The sequence below is a fragment of the Neophocaena asiaeorientalis genome, unplaced genomic scaffold (genome assembly GCF_003031525.2).
Source record: "Neophocaena asiaeorientalis asiaeorientalis breed wild unplaced genomic scaffold, Neophocaena_asiaeorientalis_V1.1 scaffold134, whole genome shotgun sequence".
NCBI lineage: Eukaryota > Metazoa > Chordata > Mammalia > Artiodactyla > Phocoenidae > Neophocaena > Neophocaena asiaeorientalis.
In genome coordinates this window covers 6,423,441-6,447,615 of record NW_020185339.1, presented here as the reverse complement: position 1 = coordinate 6,447,615, position 24,175 = coordinate 6,423,441, and the positions used below count along the sequence as shown (strand labels likewise).

At 37.4% G+C, this 24,175-nt stretch overlaps 1 protein-coding gene across 3 annotated transcripts in view; it reads left to right on the top strand.

Annotated features, from left to right (window-relative positions):
• Positions 1 to 24,175, top strand: part of NAV3 (neuron navigator 3) — a 356,590-nt gene that overhangs the window by 109,078 nt on the left and 223,337 nt on the right. For all 3 annotated transcript variants that reach the window (XM_024736709.1, XM_024736708.1, XM_024736707.1), the window contains exon 3: positions 108 to 160. In XM_024736709.1, the coding sequence (XP_024592477.1) occupies positions 108 to 160 (53 nt within the window). The remainder of the gene's footprint in view (positions 1 to 107; positions 161 to 24,175) is intronic.

Below are 24,175 nucleotides of genomic sequence, written 5' to 3'. Positions count from 1 at the left end.
TTTTTTTTTTTTTTCTTTTTTTCTTAGTCTCCTTTTTTTGTGTTTCACTTCATGGCTTAAGCATGTCGTTCTTTTTTTCTCTCTTTTATTTTATTTCTTGGCTTTAGCAAATGAAAAAGTTGAAGATATCAATGGATGTCCTAGGAGTCAATCTCAGATGGTAAGAATCATGTTTATTCTGAATATATTGCTTGTCTTCACTTCCAGAGTTAACTGCATTTATAAATGGACTAGAAGTTTCTTTTGCATGTCTCTCTCCTTGTTTAAGAAACCATTTGATCATATTCTATCATATATATTTCTTTGGGCGCAATTTAGGAAGAAGTGATAACAACAATACAGTTGAATATGTATGACTCCTGAAGAACCAGTCTCCAGGTGTTTTATCAGATTCTTGACCTTTTTTTTTGTTCTGATGTCTGAATAATGTAACACTGGTCTTGGTGGCAGTAAATCCCATTTCCAGTTTTAAGTGGAGCCTTTTTGTCTGAACAACTGGTTTGAAGAACAAAAGTTGCCACGTGCATTTTAAAAATATATGAATAGTATTTTCTTCGCTCATAACAAAGTCCAATGTAAACACATGGACTCTTCAACACTTTTGGAGATAACTCTAAGGGCAGGCTGCTGGAATTTTGCTGAGCAGGGACTGACTAGGAGATATGATTCATAGCCTTTTCCAGAAAGTTGTCGATCTAGAGGTCTGTCTGTCCCCCAGCCCTCTCTTATTTTTACCACTTGGTAAAGCCTAGAGTTTTATAATAAAATAATAGATTAATAAACTGCTGAGATAAAAACCCACCCCTTTCTTAATTAAATAGCCACAACTTTATTTTATAGGACAATATGAAACCAAAATGCCTTAACTGAAGTTATGTCAGCAGATATAATCAGGAATGACAGCCAAAATCCACAAGATGAGGTTTCCTCCAAAACTCTTTTTAGCATAGAATAGGCATTTAAAATAAAAATAATGAGTACTTAATTGACAGAAACTGCAAGAATGAAAAAAATGATGAACTGTTTTGACCTGCTGACCTGCTTTATTTAATGTCAGAAAACTGAAATCCAAAATAATAAAAAGAATTTATTTTTAAAGAGTGATTAACTAGCATGTCTGGGTGTGTGTGTGTGTGTGTGTTTAAGCACTCCTCTAAGGCCCTACTACAGTGTCATGAACTCTGTGTCGCTCTTGTGAAAAAAATCACTATAAAGAAAGATTCTCTGTAAAACATTTCAGTTTTAAGGAAACTTCCTGATCTAATTACTCTGGGCACAAAGACGACTCTATTAAAATTAATTATAGTTATTTCCTGAAGTTTTACTGGAAGTAGTTATAATACCTTTAGGCCCTGCTATAATAAAAGCTGCACGATGATGGGAAAGACATGTAACTTCTCTGAGCCTCAGCTTTCTCATCTGTAAAATGAACCCTAATTATGATATGATAATGACATATAATTATGGACATTCTTTACTACCTAAACTGATATGGAAATGCAGAATAGTATTGCTACAAACTTTATAAAGAGCACATTCATGAATTAATACCTGTTAAAAGATTTTTAAGGCTTTATATTAAAAAGCTCTATAGTCCCTGAATATCATATGTTATTTCTCAAACCCAACACTGTTGGTTTTACTTTCATTATTTCAACCATAAAGAGATGTTGGATACTAAAACTCTTATGTTCTCTGCTGGCATTCCAATTTGATTCTGATTACAGTTCAATAAATAGCCAAGCTATTACTTCATGACAGATAATAAACAAATAAACCTTCAAAACTCATAACTATAGATAGAGATGCGGTCCTTAGATATTTATCTGAAACATCTGTGCCTAAAATTCTACAAATCTGAAAATATTCTCATGGGTATAAGACTCTCTTAATTTTATTACTTCCTGTTCCTTATTAGCCCCCAAATGTCATGCAACATCTAGCATACATGTTATGTTGATATTTCTGCTTCTGATTTAAAACAAACAGAAAAACCAAAACCTGAGAAATGCAAATGTTATAAAATAGGTGATTATTTTTTTCCAGCCAAAAAGTTTTAGTCAGAATTACACTGAATTTTGAGTCACGATGACTTGTACCCTCATTTTTTTTGATGTGGTTGAATTTCTAACCTGAAATTGGCATGCCTTCAATAAGATGATTCAGAAGAATACATATGACACAAATGTAACTTTTTTGGCAGAATTATTTTTGCCTCTGTTCTTAAGAATTGGCATCGGTACTATGTTACTATGTTACTAATGAATAAAAATTCCAGATTTTAAGTGAGACAAGAAAGTAGAGGAAAGAGAATTATGATAGCATGACTAGGCTTATAAATTTCATACATCTTTTCCAAACAGGATGTTGCCTGTTTCTTTATTGTGTAACAACCGAGCAGTGCTGTGTTAGTAACGGCGAGCACTGTCCTTACTTATAGAACTACTTGTCCAATGCTTTTTATATATCTGATTTTTCATGGCCTTTGGTTGGCGTTCATGTTTAATAACAAAAGGTAAGGTAAAACTAGGTCTGCTACTGTTTCTAGTTACAAATTGTCTTTTTTAAATTTCAAACTTGGTAACCTTTATTGGATCATTTTCAGCCTTTAGTAATAGAAGTTCTCTCATGGTACGAATGTATGGTATATTGATGAATAACAGCCAGCTATTCATATTTAGGCAATATTAACTGAGCACATAAGGCACCAGGTGTAGGGACAATTGAGGATCAGAGGAGCAAATTTTCAAATAAATAATAGTAACAGTGTTAATAGGGAAGAACAAAAGGAATGTGAAGGAAGTGAGCTTGGTGTGTTCCAGAAGCAGAAGACGACTGTGGTTTGAGCACAGTGAGAGGTGATTGGAGGGGACGACGGAAGCCTGATTATGTAGGACCAAAGGAAGGAGTTTGTATGTTACTCTAAGTTGATTGAGGAGCCTTTGGAGGACTTTTAAAGCTGGGCTGTGTTGTGATTTGATGTAAATATTAAAAATGATCACCCCAGGTGCTTTCTGGGCATTGTAGAATACTTAAGTGTTGGCCTTCGGTTGGGTATGGGAGATGAAAAATATAGGGACTGCGCAGTGGTCCCCGATTTTTTGGCCTGAATGAGTAAGTAGTTACCATTAAACCAGATGATTATTATAGAGGGAGAAAACAGGCTAAAAGATGAAGAAGGGAAGAGGACAAATTCAGATTTTGACAAGTAGAATTTGATGTACCCATTGGAACGTGAAGTAGGAGGTTATTGGAGGCAATTAGGCATGTGATTCTAAAGGCCAGAAGTAAGATATTGGTTAGAATATACCTACTGCGTAGATAATGGTTAAAGCCATGGCCAAGGACGAGATCTCTAGGAGGTCTGTGTAAAGTCAGAAAGGAAGAAAGCTGAGGTTCTCACACTGAGGAATACCAACATGTATGTGATAAGCAGAGGTGAAGGAGTCAGAAAAGGGTGAAAAGAATGGTGAGAAAGTGAGCCCATCACTGAGAGAGTGGATCAACAGATATGGATTGTTAATCCTTAGGGTAGCTGTGGTAGCTTAAGCTGTAGTACATACTCGGGCTAACCCAGTGGGACAGGGCAATGTAAGATGGGGAAAATGTGGCAGGTGCTGTCAAATGCTACCTAGTCAATGGGTTGGTATACCAGAAGGCAGGAGAGTTAGTTTTGGTAATTAGACAGGCGTTAATGACCTTCATGTAAACATCTTCTGTAGAGTGATCATGTGTTCAAGAATAGCTGAGAGGTGCAGATATCCACTGAGTCTTGAATGATCTCTCCAGGACTTTCCTGTTGAAGGATGAATAAAAAATATATAGTTTGAGAGGAAGTCAAGGTGAGGGGAGTTTTTGCAAGTGTGGAAGTAGGCAGAGAAGGAGGAAGCAATAGGGAAAGGGGAGGATCCAGGGGGATGGGGAGACAAGTGACCATGCCAGATCCTCAGGGATGTGGCAGAGGAGGAAATTTGGAGTCTGTGTGGAAGATTTAATGTTGGAAAACAATGGGGATACACTTTCCTTTCATAAGGGGATATGATTGCTTGAAGAGGTGGTATTTGTTAGTGGATTACGTAGAAATGGAAGGAATTCAAATCAATATGATAATGACTTCAGACTATTAGATACTATTAATGTGCTCTTTTCCATGTCATTCTCTAATGGTTACCTTATAATATAAAGAAAAAACATTGATTATAGTATTTTATAGCAGATAAAGAAAATTCAACAAAAATTCTTTCAAATATCATTGGCTAAAGGGCACATATTTAAGAAAAATATGAACTTGTCTTTATTAGCAGGATTATTGAGAGGTTGATTCATATTTATTCCAAGTTTCAACTGCTATCTATTGCTATCTTTCCTTAATAAGTTTGAGACCAAACTCATCCTGAAAAACACAGAACTAAGTTTGTAGGAGCTTATTCAACACTATATTTAACCTCATCCAAAGATGAAGTTACTAATGTGGATGACACCTGTTAAGTAATTTCTAGGTGGGTGGTATCAGGATTCAAAATATATGCTGCATGCCACAACTCTGGTGAGATTACATGAGGAAATAAATTAGCCAACTATAAATACCAGGAACATCCAGAATGCCCAGCAGATTAAAAATAGCAGAAAAAAAATGCCCAACATGTATTTGAAATGCAGAGGCACAAGTGCAAGGTTCTTAGACAAAAATGTAAGACACGTAGAGGAAAAGTTGTTTTGAAAACAAAATTTTCTTTATTTTAAAATAGACCATTAGAGCACTTGGCCAGTTAGCTCAGTTGGTTAGAGTGGGGTGCTAATAAACTAGGCCATGATATTTAATAATCTTCATAAATGCATGGAGGGGTTAGGAAATTTGATCATGTGAAATAGTTGCAAACCAAGAATTAGATGGTGGGGCAGAGGTGAGGGCGTGGTTCCCAGCCTGTCCTTCCTCTTCGCTGCTTCCTCCCTTCACCTCACTCTAATAGCTCGACTGGTTTTTTCAGCCACAACATTCTCCCTTCTTTTCTATCATATCATATTGTTTAAAATTTGCTGAGATGCGGATTTTTGGAAAACTTGTGCCTCTTACCCTTTTCTATTCCTAGGAGATGAAAAATTATGTTTTAGTCTTCCCTTAATTCTCTGATTCCATGTCCCACGGGGTTATGGCTGCCACAATAATTACCATCATGGATTTCACAGGCATCTTTATTCCATTTCTATAGTTTACAGCAGTCCAGACAGTGAAACTATTCTTGACAGAAAAAGTATCCTGTTCTTTTATCACCATGCTGTCCTTTTAAGTTTTAATTCTTTCAGCCACTGCTTGTTATTGCTGCCCTTTTAAAGGATCTATTTAGGTAAGATAAGAAGATGAGGCTCCTAACCAAATAGGGAAGAGATAAAATATTGGAATGCTCTAAAGGTTTAGTAAAATCTTATAAATGGCACGCTGCAGGATTCTAGCACTATGACTCAGAGGAGTGGAATATTGCTAAGTTAGTCCATTCACATGATCCCCTGCCATTTTGAAACTGTTCATCTTCTGGAATGTCTAGAAAAAGATAGCTTAATGAAGACAAATGCTTTCCTACAAATAGAGCTCTGATCTCTAAAGAAATAGTAACTGAAAATCTCTACTTTGTAGTTTCCTTAATGATTCATTATTTTTATTTAGGCTCCCACTTCAGGAGAATAAGCATAAACTACAAGTATTAGGAAATTTATATTAAATGATTAGAGTATCACCCTGATGATTTTTAAAACTGAGTTTATCTCTAGAAGTTGCTCTGTATACTTGTAAAGTTTGAATGAAGTAATTGAAATAACATGGGAGTGCTGAGAGTAAGTGTGTCATGTTGAAAGGACAGTGGTCACTGGAATTCTAATTCTGATTAGATGATCCAGGAAAAAGAATTCAGTAAATGCTCAGAGTTTTCACTCATTTCTGTAATGAGGAAAATTAGACTGATTAAAGTCTGTTAGAACTCCGACTTGCTAGACTGATTTAATGAAACACCAAAGACCACGGTCTGTTCAATATTTCATCTTATAGATATACCTGGGTTTTCAATCTTTATAGCTTTTTAAAACTACATTCATAGTAAAGTAAGAAAGACATTTCTTAGAATATATTACGTCTAATTTACAACGAAAAACAATATTTTTATGAAAGTTATCTGGTCTGCCATTCAGAAATTAAATAAATGCTGAAGACACAAGAATGCTTTTCTACACTAATTTTATATTATAGAATAAATAGTGTAAATGTTTTTCTTATGAGTATCAATATTTAAATTGGTTTGTGCCGTTAGTAGGACAAATAGAAATTGAAGTTAAGTAACTCCCTTTGGGTTGGACACCAGATTCCACATACAAATTTTTTCCGTCTTTCTGGAGACAAGATATAAAATATTTCTGGTTTTGCAGGTAGTTATTAAGCTTTATTCTGTACATAAAAAATTGCAAAGGTACTTAATATTTCTACTATATATTTAAATACCAACCACTTTCTTAAACATTTAGAATGTTCTTTATCCTGATAGTTTTGACTTAAAATGCTGTAAGTTGTTTCCCACTGATAAGCCACTATCTGAGTAAACACAAAATACCATCATACCTTGTATTAGAAAACATATTTTGCAGCAATCCTTTTGTAATTTTAGTTTTATTACCCTCACTAATCTAGTTTTTTTTTTAAAGAACTTACTGCTCCATCTTTTTCAACCCTTCTTGAAATTAATAGAAAATTAACTGAGAAATTTAATACTCAGTACTAAAAAATATGAAATAAGAGCAGTTTTTAAAACCCTAGTTCAGAAAACCATATACTAAGATATGAAGCCATTTTAAATATGACCTATGATATTCTTAGCTTAAAAACCTATGGTGATTAAACAATGTTTTTAAAAAATACTTCCATAGGACAGAAAAAGGAAATGAAATGGGGGAATCTTATTCACTTGATCTCAGTATAATCATTTGGCAAGTATATCTTTGATAAAATAAATTATTTGAAAATCAGTAGATGTACCCAATCTACTTGTTTTATGATATTATATTTAAATGATTTTAATATGAATTAAATTAAACTGACCTGTGTGGATAGCCACAGACAAAATTCATGACATGTCTGGTTACACTTTGAAAAATTATATTGCCCGTTTGATTTGTATTAGCCATGTTTCAAACATTAAAAAAATATTATGAAATCATATCATAGAAGCATCAAATTTTAGAGATGGACCTGAGAGTTCAGCCATATCAGTATCGCTTATTGATTCATCTTCAGGTTGAATGTCAACCATCTTTATCCAGTGCTGTACTAGATGCTTTGCTTGCATTTTTCATTGAGTCATCATAGCAAACCTACAAAAGAACTTGTCTCACTGAGGCTGCCTGTGTCCCTATTTAGTAAGTGGAAGAATCAGTGTTTGGTCTCACGTCTATCTGAGTCTAGGCCAAATTGCTTTAAAACTTATTAACAAATGCATTTAAAAAAATATGGCCTGGGACTCAAGTCTTGAGATTTTGATCTCTTCCTCTTCTTCCCCCTCCCCCTCTTCTTTAAAGTTTGGATCCCTCTCCCCCCGCTCCAAACTTGCAATATAAATGAGCATTTTTCTTTAATATTATGCTTGTTTCTTCCATCTATGACAGGAATAAAAGCTTTGGTTAGGTTGGGAGAGGGTGTGGGCATATGAGATAAATAATGATTTATAAATTTTGTGGTGAAATTATGCATTTGGAAAATAATTAATTGTTATATGTAACTTTAGCCCTATATCTAAACAGATATTATTTGTTTAGAATGGTCTTGTAACTTCATAATAAAAGAGTAAGATTCCTTGTTTTGTTTTGTTCTCTGAAACAAACCGAGAAGCAGGAATTATTAAAAACCTACAGAGTATATTTTCAGGTCAATGAGTACTGACATAGTATTTTATAATTTTATATTTATAATACTTTATATTGGCAATTATAGCCTATAATGAAGATTTAATGTCATCTATAATTGGCAACTAATATTAAATGATGTTCATTATTCTCTAATCACCAAGTCAGTTAAAGCAGAATATAGAATTTTAAACAAAAAATAATTTTTATCTGATAAAATTCTAATAAATTTTCCATATCTGTACCCTTATCTATCTATCTATCTAGTCACATACACACTTCTGTTATATATGTGTTTATATAAAGCTTTCCTAGTATGAAAATTTATACATACACACATGTACACACAGACATAGATACACATATGCCTAGTATGGAGCTAAGCTCCTCATAAACATCTGTAATCTGAGGCTTCAGCAGAGTAAAAACTTTATTTCTAACAGTGTGTAAATTGCATAACTATGATTCAAACACAGATTTATTTGACTGCAAAACTTTAAACTATTATACTATAGTGCTTAATTAATGAACTGACTCCTTGTAGCTAACCCCAGACCAACTAAACACAAAAACAAACTGAAGAGCTAAACAAAATTTCTATCTCCTACCTCTCCCTATCCCACAACACAAACTAACGAGATAGGAGAGGAAAACATGGGACATAGCATTCGATGACGTGAAATACCTAAACTGTACCTTTCACCTCCCCTCCCCACAGACTTAACAAATCAAACCTCAGAGGGCAAGGCCTAGAACTCTGCATGCTTACAGATCCCAGCTGACCCTTAGGCTTGCTAAAGTTTTGGGATATACTGCTCTGCTGCACTAGTTTCCTGGGACTGCTATAACAAATTATCACAGATGTGGTGGCTTCAAACAGTAGAACTTTAATCTCTCACTGTTTGGATGCCAGAAGTCTGCAATCAGTATCACAGGGCCAAAATCAAGGCTTCAGCAGTCCTGTGTTTCCTCCAGAGGCTGTAGGGGGAATCCATTCCTTGCCCATTCCAGCTTCTGGTGGCTGCCAGCGTTCCTTGGCTTGTGGCCACATCAGTCATTCTGTATGTTCATCTACCGGGAGATAAAAATGCATTGGTTAGTTGTGAAATAATTTGGAATCATTTAAACCTTATGAACTTAGAATATGGATGGAACAAATAGATTTTGCATACTCTTTCTGTCCTTCCTTTCACACGACACAATTTCATCCTTACATTCAACCACAGATTTATGGAGCACCTATCTTGTGCCAGGCCTGTATCCTAACTGCCTGTCAATCATGTAGAGAGCTTGAGTCAGAAGCTGGAAATGGCTCAGTCAGAATGTCTAAATTATAGTGGTAGAAAGCATAATGTGGCAGAAATGGTGATTTCATTGGAGACTGACAGGGTTGTGTTTGAATTCTGGCTCTGCTATTTATTAATTGTGTAAACTTGTACAAAGTATGTCATTTCTAAGCCTCTGCTGAATGGCCAAAATAATATCAAATTTGCCAGAGTCTATGGTAAAGCTGAAAAAAGGGTTTTGCATTTGCAGTAAATAATACCCATGCTTAAAGCTGTGTATGAGACTTCCCTGGTGGCGCAGTGGTTGAGAGTCCGCCAGCCGATGCAGGGGACACGGGTTCGTGCCCCGGTCCGGGAAGGTCCCACATACCGCGGAGCAGCTGGGCCCATGAGCCATGGCCGCTGAGCCTGCGCATCCGGAGCCTGTGCTCCGCAACGGGAGAGGCCACAACAGTGAGAGGCCCGCGTACCGCAAAACAACAACAACAACAACAAAAAAACTGTGTGTGAACTCCCTTCCTGTGCTGGGTTAAGTGGTGAAGGAAAAAGTGGCTTTCAAACCATTTCCCGTGCTTCTCTTCTTGACATGTAGTGTCCAGTTCCTCACAGTGCAGCCTGTTCACCTAGTGTGTTATGAAGTTAATATTTTACAAATGACATATTAAAATTAAATACACTAAAATAGACTTTTTAAAAATCAGAGTGCATTGCAGATAGAATGGGTAGAAATTGACTTGTGAAACTTTTATTAATTTCTATCTATAAACCTATGTATATACTGTGTGGTCATATAAAATAGATATCTTCAGTGCAACGCTGACCATTTCTTTCGCATCAGAAACACCATTAGCGCCCTGAGCTCTACTATCAAGCCCAGGCCCTTAGCAAGACGTGGAAGATGTTCCACATCTAGCCCCTGTTTATCTCTATGGCCTCGTCTTCTGCCGCTAGATTTTCCAGATCTCAAGATACTTGTTCCTGGAGTCTTTCTGCCTGTTCTCTCCTCCAGCATAGTTTCTTGAAACCTACTGAAGGCCACCAGCCTTTGGAGGGGCCTGTTTTCGCATTGATAAACAAAGATGTTGTGGAGAAAGATTTAAGTGGGGTTCAACTCTTAATATTCCTGGCTATTCTGAATTCCCCAGTCCCTTAACTAATGGTGTTTCTCAACCCTGACCAGTTCACATATTGCTCCTTCTTTGGGTTCACTTCACCCCACATCCTGTTATTTGGTTAACCCTTCCTAACCTTTCAGGGACTGGCTCAGGCTTCCCTTGAAGCAGAAAAAAAAATAATGTGGGAGTTAATGATACAGGCTCTGTTTTTGACATATTCTCTCTGTGTATCCTTGAGCATCTCAGTTTAATTCTCTGATCAACACTTTTATCATTGGAAAAATGCTATAATTATGGCAACTTCAGAAGAAGGTATCTCTGTAACCATGATAGAGAAGTCTTAGTTACTAATAACTTTCTCCTTTCCTGGTCCGTTTACCTCTGATCATGAATAGACTGTTCTGCATGCTTCTTTAGGAGTCTGTGTTTCTCTGATTATAACATTCATCACATTACATTGGAATTATCTCTCCTGTGAGACTATATATATTTTTAAGGGCTTGGACATGTCTCAATGAATAAATAATTGTTATGGAGTGAATGAAAGCAAACATCTTAAGAATATTTAACCAATGCAAAAACACTGTTGCATTTTACTTTAATTCTTCAAACATTTATATTTAAAAGTTATATTAAAATCTTTGGCTAAAATCTATATAATTATTTGAATTTTATGATAGGATGGGATTTTGCTCAAACTGAGCCATCGTATCTATTTATTTTTGGTTGAAATCAAATGTAATTAATTTATATAATGATACTAGCAGTGTATGTTTATCATGAAAAATAGGAAGACTCATTAATTAAAAATAGCACAGGTCACAAAAGAACTTACCATTGGAGAGAATGAAAGTTACGCTTGCTTTACATTCTTCTACACATTCTCTGTGTATGATTCACAGCAGCAGAACCTCAAACATGCCCTAACCAGGATGCATTGTGTCTATAGAGAGAACTCAGTCTTTGAAATATTACGCCTACTACCTGTTTTACAATTATTTAGCTTTTTATATTGCAGTGGTTTTAGGATCCCAGGGGGCATCAGAGCCTTTTCAGTTCCAGGCCAAATTCAGCTCTGTAAACATAATTGCAGAAAGGAAAGGCTGGCATGGTCTGTTTTCAGGCATCCTCTTGAGCAATTGTGTGTTGCTCTAAGCTGCTCTGCTGGGCATGGCTGCTCCCCCTTCTGAAGCTTGTCTAACCTTCTCAGAATCAGACTTCTCCTGTGCATCCAAATGACACTTCTTCTTTGAAGCTTTCACCAGATCCATAGTGAAAATTGATAAATCCATTCTCTTCACTGCCTTATAGTGTTCTCTGTAATTCTTTTTTGGACTGTTACGCCTTGTGTTATGGTGATTTATGAATCTTTTTTCGTCTCTTCAGCTATTTTACAGCTCACGAAGCTCACAAAGGCAAAGACCTTATAGTCATTTTTACATCCCTTAACCATCTAGTAGAGCTGTTTGCCCATAATAAACAGTCAATAGTGGCTGAATGAATTGATTACTTGTTGTTAAGTGTTGGTGCCATGGTTAAAATTTAATCACAAACTGATCTCAATTGATACTAATCACACTCAGAATGTAATTTCCATTAAATATTCGTAAGTAAAACTGAAAGAAACCTATGAATAGGCAAGGCATAATTTTGTTAATATTGTGAAAGATGCCTCCAATTACATCTTCCAAAACAGGTTATCCTAGTTTTGTAGTAAAAATACTAAAAGGATGGGTGGCATCAAACGTGCCACTTAAAGTTCATGAGTTCAATAATTGGGAGATTGGGATTGACATATATACACTATACACTAATATGTATAAAACAGATAACTAATGAGAACCTGCTGTGTAGCACAGGGAACTCCACTGTACAGTAGAAACTAATGCAACATTGTAAAACAACTATACACCAATAAAAAATAAATAAATAAAGAGAGTCTCTTGTAGACAGTGGAAAAAAGAAAAGAGTTGTGCTAATTAAGAACACTGCTCTTTTTTTGGACTACTTCATTCAACACTGAAATGAATAAGTCCACATATATGCAATACACACTCTGCGTTTAAAATGTTGAGAACACGTATTGACCCTCAGGTTTAAAAAATATTTGAAAGCATACATACAATGTTGACTGTCTAGAGTTTTCATAAGTGAAGATAATGAAAACTCTTGTTTTCCTCATTTGAAATCCAATTTGTGATTGAACAATTAGCCATGTTCATACTGAGCAAGTTCATAAGGGTCAAGATAAATGTACAATTATGAAGTCAGACAATCAAATTTCTGAAAAATGACTCCCATTCTTTGTGGGAATAGTGGAAAATACTGGAAAGAAATCAATGCTTTGAGCAATTGTGTGTTGCTCTAAGCTGCTCTGCTGGGCATGGCTGCTCCCCCTTCTGAAGCTTGTCTAACCTTCTCAGAATCAGACTTCTCCTGTGCATCCAAATGACACTTCTTCTTTGAAGCTTTCACCAGATCCATAGTGAAAATTGATAAATCCATTCTCTTCACTGCCTTATAGTGTTCTCTGTAATTCTTTTTTGGACTGTTACGCCTTGTGTTATGGTGATTTATGAATCTTTTTTCGTCTCTTCAGCTATTTTACAGCTCACGAAGCTCACAAAGGCAAAGACCTTATAGTCATTTTTACATCCCTTAACCATCTAGTAGAGCTGTTTGCCCATAATAAACAGTCAATAGTGGCTGAATGAATTGATTACTTGTTGTTAAGTGTTGGTGCCATGGTTAAAATTTAATCACAAACTGATCTCAATTGATACTAATCACACTCAGAATGTAATTTCCATTAAATATTCGTAAGTAAAACTGAAAGAAACCTATGAATAGGCAAGGCATAATTTTGTTAATATTGTGAAAGATGCCTCCAATTACATCTTCCAAAACAGGTTATCCTAGTTTTGTAGTAAAAATACTAAAAGGATGGGTGGCATCAAACGTGCCACTTAAAGTTCATGAGTTCAATAATTGGGAGATTGGGATTGACATATATACACTATACACTAATATGTATAAAACAGATAACTAATGAGAACCTGCTGTGTAGCACAGGGAACTCCACTGTACAGTAGAAACTAATGCAACATTGTAAAACAACTATACACCAATAAAAAATAAATAAATAAAGAGAGTCTCTTGTAGACAGTGGAAAAAAGAAAAGAGTTGTGCTAATTAAGAACACTGCTCTTTTTTTGGACTACTTCATTCAACACTGAAATGAATAAGTCCACATATATGCAATACACACTCTGCGTTTAAAATGTTGAGAACACGTATTGACCCTCAGGTTTAAAAAATATTTGAAAGCATACATACAATGTTGACTGTCTAGAGTTTTCATAAGTGAAGATAATGAAAACTCTTGTTTTCCTCATTTGAAATCCAATTTGTGATTGAACAATTAGCCATGTTCATACTGAGCAAGTTCATAAGGGTCAAGATAAATGTACAATTATGAAGTCAGACAATCAAATTTCTGAAAAATGACTCCCATTCTTTGTGGGAATAGTGGAAAATACTGGAAAGAAATCAATGCTCTTTAGAATATACGAGAATAGTGGCTATATCTTGAAATTTATATCTGTAGCACCGAGTACAATTCCAGGCATAAAGTAAGTTTAATAAATGATGAATTGGAGACCTTCAAGATGGCAGAGGAGTAAGACATGGAGATCACTTTCTTCCCCACAAATACATCAAAAATACATCTATATGTGGAACAGCTCCTACAGAACACCTACTGAATGCTGGCAGAAGACCTCAGATCTCCCAAAAGGTAAGAAACTCCCCATGTACCTGGGTAGGGCAAAAGAAAAAAGAAAAAACGGAGACAAAAAATAGGGACAGGACCGGCACCTCTGGGAGGGAGCTGTGAAGGAGGGAAAGTTTCCACACACTAGGAAGCCCCTTCACTGGTGGAGACTTCAGGTGGGCGGGAGGGAAGCTTCGGAGCCGCGGAGGAGAGCGCAGCAAAGGGGTGCAGAGGGCAAAGTGGAGAGATTCCCGCACAGAGGATCAGGGCCGACCGGCACTCACCAGCCTGAGAGGCTTGTCTGCTCACCCACCGGGGCGGGCAGGGGCTGGGAGCTGAGGCTCGGGCTTCGGAGGTCAGACCCCAGGGAGAGGACTGGGGTTGGCTGCATGAACACAGCCTGAAGGGGGCTAGTGCGCCACAGCTAGCCAGGAGGGAGTCTGGGAAAAAGTCTGGACCTTCCTAAGAGGCAAGAGACCATTGTTTCGGGGTGCGCCAGGAGACGGAATTCCTTCCCTGGCTGCCCACAGAAGGCAGAGCACTGCCTAAATGAGCTCCAGAGACCGGTGCGAGCCACGGCTCTCAGCGCAGACCCCAGAGACGGGCATGAGATGCTAAGGCTGCTGCTGCAGCCACCAAGAAGCCTGTGTGCAAGCACAGGTCACTATCCAAACACCCCTGGGAGCCTGTGCAGCCTGCCACTGCCAGGGCCCCGTGATTCAGGGACCACTTCCTTGGGAGAACACACGGCGCGCCTCAGGCTATTGCAACGTCACGCCGGCCTCTGCAGCCGCAGGCTTGCCCCGCATCCGTACCCCTCCCTACCCCCGGCCTGAGTGAGCCAGAGCCCCCTAATCAGCCGCTGCTTTAACCCCATCCTGTCTGGGTGGGTACAGATGCCTGAGAGCAAACTACACGCAGAGGTGGGGTCAAAACCAAAGCTGAACCCCAGGAGCTGTGTGAACAAAGAAGAGAAAGGGAAATCTCTCAGCAGCCTCAGGAGCAGCGGATTAAATCCCCACAAGCAACTTGAGGTACCCTGCATCTGTGGAATACCTGAATAGACAACAAATCATCCCAAAATTGAGGTGGTGGACTTTGGGAGCAACTGTAGACTTGGGGTCTGCTGTCTGTGACTGACTTGTTTTTGATTCTTACATTTACCTTAGTATAGTTTTTAGCGCTTGTTATCATTGGTGGATTTGTTTATTGGTTTGGTTGCTCTCTTCTTGTGAATTTATTTATTTAAATATTTTTTATTTTATTTTATTTATTTTTCTATTTTTTTTTCTTTATTTTTTTCTCCCTTTTCTTCTGAGCCGTGTGGCTGACAGGGTCTGGGTGCTCCAGCCTGATGTCAGGCCTGAGCCTCTGAGGTGGGAGAGCCAAGTCCAGGACACTGGACCACCAGAGACCTCCTAGCCCCACGTAATATCAGTCGACGAGAGCTCTCCCAGAGATCTCCGTCTCAACGCTAAGACCCAGCTCCACCCAACAGCCAGCAAGCTCCAGTGCTGAACTCCCCATGCTAAACAACTAGCAAGACAGGAACACAACCCCACCCATTAGCAGAGAGGCTGCCTAAAATCATACCAAGTTCATGGACACCCCAAAACACTCCATCAGACATGGCCCTGACCACCAGAAAGACAAGATCCAGCCCCACCCACCACAACACGGGCACCAGTCCGCTCCACCAGGAAGCCGACACAAGCCATTGAACCAACCTTACCCACTGGGAGCAGACACCAAAAAAAAATGGGAACTAAGAACCTGCAGCCTGTGAAAAGGAGACCCCAAACACAGTAATTTGAGAAAAATGGGAAGACAGAGAAATATGCAGCAGATGAGGGGGAGCAAGGTAAAAACCCACCAGACCAAACAAATGAGAGGAAATAGGCAGTCTACCTGAAAAAGAATTCACAGTAATGATAGTAAAGATGATCCAAAACCTTGAAAACAGAATGGAGAAAATACAAGAAATGTTTAACAAGGACCTAGAAGAACTAAAGAGCAAACAAACAATGATGAACAACACAATAAATGAAATTTAAAATTCTCTGGAAGGAATGAATAGCAGAATAACTGATACAGAAGAATGGATAAGTGACCTGGAAGATAAAATAGTGGAAGTAACTACCACAAAGCAGAATGAAGATAAAAGAATTGAGGACAGTCTCAGAGACCTCTGGGACAACATTAAACACACCAACATTTGAATTTTAGGAATCCCAGAAGAAGAGAAAAGGAAAGGGTCTGGAAAATATTTGAAGAGATTATAGTTGAAAATTTCCATAACATGGGAAAGGAAATAGTCAAGTTCAGGAAGCACAGAGAGTTCCATAAAGGATAAATCCAAGGCGAAACACACCAAGATACATATTAATCAAACTATCAAAAATTAAATACAAAGAAAAAATGTTAAAAGCAGCAAGGGAAAGGCAACAAATAACATACAAGGGACTCTCCATAAGGTTCACAGCTGACACTTCAACAGAAACTCTGCAAGCAAGAAGGGAGTGTCAGGGTATATTTAAAGTGATGAAAGGGAAAAACCTACAACCAAGATTACTCTACCCAGCAAGGATCTCATTCAGATTCAATGGAGAAATTAAAAGCTTTACAGGCAAGCAAAAGTTAAGAGAATTCAGCACCACAAATCCAGCTTTCAGAAAGTGCTAAAGGAACTTCTCTAGGCAGGAAACACAAGAGAAGGAAAAGACCTACAAAAACAAACCCAAAACAATTAAGAAAATGGGAATAGGAACATACATATTGATAATTACCTTAAATGTAAATGGATTAAATGCTACAACCAAAAGCCATAGACTGGCTGAATGGATACAAAAAACAAGACCCATATATATGCTGTCTACAAGAGACCCACTTCAGACCTAGGGACACATACAGACTGAAAGCGAGGGGTTGGAAAAAGATATTCCCTGCAAATGGAAATCAAAAGAAAGCTGGAGTGGCAATACTTATATCAGACAAAATAGACTTTAAAATAAAAACTATTTCAAGAGACAGAGAAGGACACTACATAACGATCAAGGGATCAATCCAAGAAGATATAACAATTGTAAATATTTATGCACCCGACACAGGAGCACCTCAATACATAAGGCAAATGCTAACAGCCATAAAAGAGGAAATCGACAGTAACACAGTCATAGTAGGGGACTTTAACACCCCACTTTCACCAATGGACACATAATCCAAAATGAAAGTCAATAAGGAAACACAGGCTTTAAATGACATATTAAACAAAACAGACTTAATTGATATTTACAGGACATTCCATTCCAAAAACAACAGAATACCCTTTCTTCTCAAGTGCTTATGGAACATTCTCCAGGATAGATCATAACTTGGGTCACAAATCAAGCCTTCTTAAATTTAAGAAAACTGAAATCATATCAAGTATCTTTTTCTGACCCCAGCGCTGTGAGACTGGATATCAATTCCAGGAAAAAAAAAACCTAAAAATACAAACACATGTAGGCTAAATAATATGCTACTAAATAACGAAGAGATCACTGAAGAAGTCAAAGAGGAAATCAGAAAATACCTAGAAACAAATGGCAATGCAAGAAGATGACCCAAAACCTATGGGATACAGCAAAAGCAGTTCTAAGAGGGAAGTTTATAGTAGTACAATCCTACCTCAAGAAACACGAAGCATCTCAGATAAACAACCTAACCTTACACCTAAAGCAATTAGAGAAAGAAGAACAAAAAAAAATAAAATCCAAAGTTAGCAGAAGGAGAGAAATCATAAAGATCATATCAGAAATAAATGAAAAAGAAATGAAGGAAACAATAGCAAAGATCAATAAAACTAAAAGCTGGTTCTTTGAGAAGGTAAAGAAAATTGATAAACCATTAGCCAGACACATCAAAAAAGAAAGGGAGAAGACTCAAATCAATAGAATTAGAAATGAAAAAGGAGAAGTAACAACTGACACTGTAGGAATACAAAGGATCATGAGAGATTACTACAAACAACTCTATGCCAATAAAATGGACAACCTGGAAGAAATGGACAAATTCTTAGAAAAGCACAACCTTCCGAGACTGAACCAGGAAGAAATACGAAATATAAAGAGACCAATCACAAGCACTGAAATTGAAACTGTGAATAAAAATCTTCCAACAAACAAAAGCCCTGGACCACATGGCTTCACAGGCGAATTCTATCAAACTTTTAGAGAAGAGCTAACACCTATCCTTCTCAAACTCTTCCAAAATATAGCAGAGGGAGGAACACATCCAAACTCATTGTACGAGGCCACCATCACCCTGATACCAAAACCAAAGATGTCACCTAAAAGGAAAACTACAGGCCAATATCACTGATGAACATAGATGCAAAAATTCTCAATAAAATACTAGCAAACAGAATTCAACAGCAATTAAAAGGATCATACATGATGATCAAGTGGGGTTTATCCCAGGAATTCAAGGATTCTTCAGTATACACAAATCAATCAATGTGATACATCATATTAACAAACTGATGGATAAAAACCATACGATAATCTCAGTAGATGCAGAGAAAGCTTTCACCAAAATTCAACACCCATTTATGATATAAACTCTCCAGAAAGTAGGCATAGAGGGAACTTACCTCAACATAATAAAGGCCATATATGACAAACCCACAGCCAACATCATCCTCAATGGTGAAAAGCTGAAACCATTTCTTCTAAAATCAGGAAAAAGACAAGGATGCCCACTCTCACCACTGTTATTCAACTTAGTTTTGGAAATTTTAGCCATAGCAATCAGAGAAGAAAAAGTAATAAAAGGAATCCAAATCGGAAAAGAAGAAGAAAAGCTGTCATTGTTTGCAGATGACATGATACTATACATAGTACATAGAGAATCTTATACATAGAGAATCCTAAAGATGCCACCAGAAAACTACCAGAGCTAATCAATGAACTTGGTAAAGCAGAAGGATACAAAATTAATGCACAGAAATCCCATGCATTCCTATACAGTAATGATGAAAAATATGAAAGAGAAATTAAGGAAACACTCCCATTTACCATTGCAACAAAAAGAATAAAATACCTCGGAATAAACCTACCTAAGGAGACAAAAGACCTGTATGCAGAAAATTATAAGACACTGATGAAAGAAATTAAAGACGATACAGACAGATGGAGAGATATACCATGTTCTTGGATGGGAAGAATCAACATTGTGAAAATGACTATACTACCCAAAGCAGTCTACAGATTCAATGCAATCCCTATCAAACTACCACTGGCATTTTTCACAGAACTAGAACAAAAAATTTCACAATTTGTATGGAAACAGAAAAGACCCTGAACAGCCAAAGCAATCTTGAGAAAGATAAAAGGAGCTGGGGGACTCAGCTTCCCTAACTTCAGACTATACTACAAAGCTACAGTAATCAAGACAATATGGTACTGGCACAAAAACAGAAATAAAGATCAATGGAACAGGAGAGAAAGCCCAGATATAAATCCATGCACAAATGATCATCTTATCTTTGACAAAGGAGGCAAGAATATACAATGGAGAAAAGACAGCCTCTTCAATAAGTGGTGCTCGGAAAACTGGACAGATACATGTAAAAGAATGAAATTAGAGCACTTCATAACACCATACACAATAATAAACTCAAAATGGGTTAATGACCTAAATATAAGGCCAGACACTATAAAACCCTTAGAGGAAAACATAGGAAGAACACTCTTTGACATAAATCACAGCAAGATCCTTTTTGACCCATCTCCTGGAGAAATGGAAATAAAAACAAAAATAAGCAAATGGGACCTAATGAAACTTATAAACTTTTGCACAGCCAAGGTAACCATAAACAAGACAAAAAGACAACCCTCAGAATGGGAGAAAATATTTGCAAACGAATCAACGGACAAAGGATTAATCTCCAAAATATACAAGCAGCTCATGCAGCTCAATATCAAAAAAACAAACAACCCAATCCAAAAATGGGCAGAAGATCTAAATAGACATTTCTCCAAAGAAGATATACAGATTGCCAGCAAACACATGAAAGGATGCTCAACATCACTAATCATTAGAGAAATGCAAATCAAAACTACAATGTGGTATCACCCCACACTGGTCAGAATGGCCATCATCAAAAAATCTACAAACAATAAATGCTGGAGAGGGTTTGGAGAAAAGGGAACCCTCTTTCAGTGTTGGTGGGAACGTAGATTGATAATGCCACTATGGAAAACAGTACGGAGGTTCCTTAAAAAGCTAAAAACAGAACTACCATATGACCCAGCAATCCTACTACTGGGCATATACCGTGAGAAAAACATAATTCAAAACGAGTCATGTACCACAATGTTTATTGAAGCCCTATTTACAATAGCCAAGACATGGCAGCAGCCTACGTGTCCATCAACAGATGAATGGATAAAGAAGACATGGTACATATATACAATGGAATATTACTCAGCCATAAAAAGGAACGAAACTGAGTTATTTGTAGTGAGGTGGATGGACCTAGAGTCTGTCATACAGAGTGAAGTAAGTCAGAAAGAGAAAAACAAATACTGTGTGCCAACACATAAATATGGAATCTAAAAAATACCCCTCTGGTTTTGTGGGGGAAGGGTAAGCTGGGATGAAGTGAGAGAGTGGCACTGACATATACACACTACCAAATGTAAAATAGAAAGCTAGTTGGAAGCAGCTGCATAGGACAGGGAGATCAGCTCTGTGCTTCATGACCACCTAGAGTCATGGGATAGGGAGGGTGGGAGGGAGAGGCAAGAGGGAGGGGATATGGGGATATATGTATACATAGAGCTGATTCACTTTGTTATACAGCAGAAGCTAACACAGCATGGTAAAGTAATCACACTCCAATAAAGATGCTAAAAACTTTTTTGAAACCAAAAAAACTAAAAAATAAAAATAAAAAATGATGAATCAGTGAATGGTTTGATTTATTGAACATAAAATTAAATGGTATTGCTTAAGATACTAATATTGGTTATACAAATAGAAATTATTCATGTCTAAAAATATGAATTAACTTCTGTTGAATTTATTTAGTATCTTCAATAAAAAAAACACATGCAATGATCAATTTACTTATTTACTCTAGAAAAACTGTGTTTTGGTTTAGGCAATTGTGATAACATTATTTTCATACAATCCAAAAGCCTGAAGGCTCAGTGTGCCCAAACATTTTTTTTTTTAACTCCCAAACATTTTAAAACTTCTGAAAGCATTGATTGTATCTAGAAGTTAGAAACTTTTGGTTTTATTTTCAGTATACAGTCAATATTTTTATAGTTATTTAGCCATCCTCAAGTTTAGCAGGAAAAAGAGAGGCAATGTAGGTGTTCCATGCCAATAAAATGTAAGCCACAGACAGAAGGACCCAAGAAATAGTGCATGACATAAAATAGGCAAGTAAAAGTCCTGGGAGTTGTCCATGAGCTGCAGATATGACTGTTACCTGAGCCAAATGAGAAATGGGGTGTCCAAAGAACCGAACGGATTTCTTTGTATTACTACTACAAAGGCAAATATATATTTTAATACCAAAGGAATAAGTGTAAAACACATGAATTATATAGTATAATGGTTCAAATACACAAAAGACAATATAGTGCTACAGTGTGAACAGTGCAATTCTTGCATCCACGTGGGGTAAATTGAAATTATATTCAGTTACTTTCTTTGAAGAGCATAGGTGGAAGCTTTGTTTTCCAGGCATTGCTGCAAACTGGAATCACCTGGGGACTTTGAACAGTTTTTGGTAACTGATCTCCACAGGCATTCTTAATTAACTGATGATGGTGTAAATTGGGCATGTATACATTTAAAGTTCATCAGGCGATTCTAATGCATAGCAAAGTGTGCAAACTGTTGAATTAAAAGTTTGGAAAGCAGGTTTTGTGCAGTGTGGATAATTCTCAGAAAAATTGCTGTAATACCAAAAGCAAAAGATGCTATGATGCTATTTTATACCATTACCACCTGCTATTGCTTTTTTAAAAATTTATTTTATTTACTTATTATTTTTGGCTGTGTTGGGTCTTCATTGCTGTGCACGGGCCCCCTCCAGTTGCAGCGAATGGGGGCCACTCTTCGCTGCGGTGCGTGGGCCTCTCATTGCGGTGGCTTATCCCGTTGAGGAGCACGGGCTCTAGGCGCGCAGGCCTCAGCAGATGTGGCCCGTGGGCTTCAGTAGCTGTGGCTCGCGGGGCTCTAGAGCACAGGCTCAGCAGCTGTGGCACACGGGCTCATCTGCTCCGTGGCAGGCGGGATCCTCCCGGACCAGGGTTCAAACCTGTGTCCCCTGCATTGGCAGGCAGACTCCCAACCACTGTGCCACCAGGGAAGCCCACCTGCTATTAATGTTAAAGACTGTTACAGTAATCACAGCTACTTTTTTATTCTTGAGCTTATTAGAGTTCTTACTATGTGCAGTGCATTGTACTATGTACCTATTTATGTGCAATTTCATTGGGTCCTCTGAGTAATGATGTATATTATCTGTTTCTCATCTCATTATTTAATTTGAAAAGGTCGGATAAGATGATCTTTATGGGCTCCTCAATTTCGGAAATTCTTTTAAATTATTTATTTCTATCAATCCTAAAATATAATGTCAACAAGTTCCCATAGAAGGGTAAATGGGAGAGGGGAGATGCTGGATCCCTCCAGTGTAGATGAGTGTGATGAGCATTAGAGAGGAGAAGCTTAGGATGCTGCAGAAGTCTAAGTTGCCTGGGCAGATAACGCTAAATTTGATTATTAATAGTATTATAAAGTATTGTTTATGTCTTTTTTTATTTGAATAATCTAGGCCTAAAACATCATTTTATCTCTGTGTAGTTAATTCATTCCCTCAATAATTGTTGATAGCGTACCTAAGGTACTCTTACTCTCTCTATGTGTGTACACATATACAGAGAGAGAGAGAGAAAGAGAGAGCCCAAGTGCCAGCAAGCATGAGAGGCCGGGAGTAGTAGGATTGAGGCTTTTATGAGTTGATTTATTTAATCCTAAATCTAAGAGTCAGTTCTTAGTTCTCATCTTACTTACCAGCTGCTTTAGCTAGAGCTCATGTCTCCGTTGGAGTTAATGTACTTTCTTCAGGTGCTTTTCTGTGTCCCATACTCTCCTAATTTGCGTGACATGTCACTGGTTGCTTTTCCTCCATTTCCTCTGTTGGTTCCTCCTCTTCTTTCCAGTGAGTCTCCTCAGGCCCACTGTTTGTTCCTCTTCTCTTTTATAGCTACACGCCCTTCGTGATTTAATGTAGCCCCATGGCTTTAATTACCTTCTGTATGAGGATAACCCTGAAATTTAGATCTCTGTTCCAAAACCTCTCAGTTGAACTCCAGATTGTGTATCTAAAGGCCTGTACATCCATTTGGGTGTCTAAGAGACTAGATAACAGGTCCAGAAATTAACCCCTTGTATCTGTCTGTGGCTTTTCCCATCTTATGGCTGGAGATGTCATCCACCTGGCTACCGAGGCCAGAAACCTTGGCATCATCCTTGACTGCTCTCTCTTATGTGCCACATCTTCCCATTAGATTCCTTCAAAGTATATCCAGAATCTGATCCTTTCGGATCCAGGTGATCCTTTCTCATCACCTCACTGCCGCCACCATTGTCTGAATCACTATCATCTTTCATTTGAATTACTTGCACGAGCTACCTGACGGGTTGCCGTACTTCTATCTTTATATGCCTGGAGTCTATTCTCAACAAAGCCAGGGACCAATCATTTTATTTTTAATTTAAGTAAAACATACATAGAAGAGTATAAATACTCTAATAGAATTTGAGGTAAAGCAAACATAAAAAGTGTATAAAATACTCCAGTCTTAAATATATAGCTGATAGATTTTAAATATCTCTACACCTGTGTACTCACCACTCAGATCAAAACAAAGGATACTTCTAGCATGTCTATTCCCCTTGTGCCACTTTCCAGACTGTACCCCTCTAAAGTTCATCACTATTCTAATGTCTGTTTTCATTGTTTAGTCTTGATCTTGAATTTCATAAATTGAGCATCATATAGTATATACTCTTTTGTTAGCTTCTTTTGCTCATCTTTTTTTTTTTTTTTTTTTTTT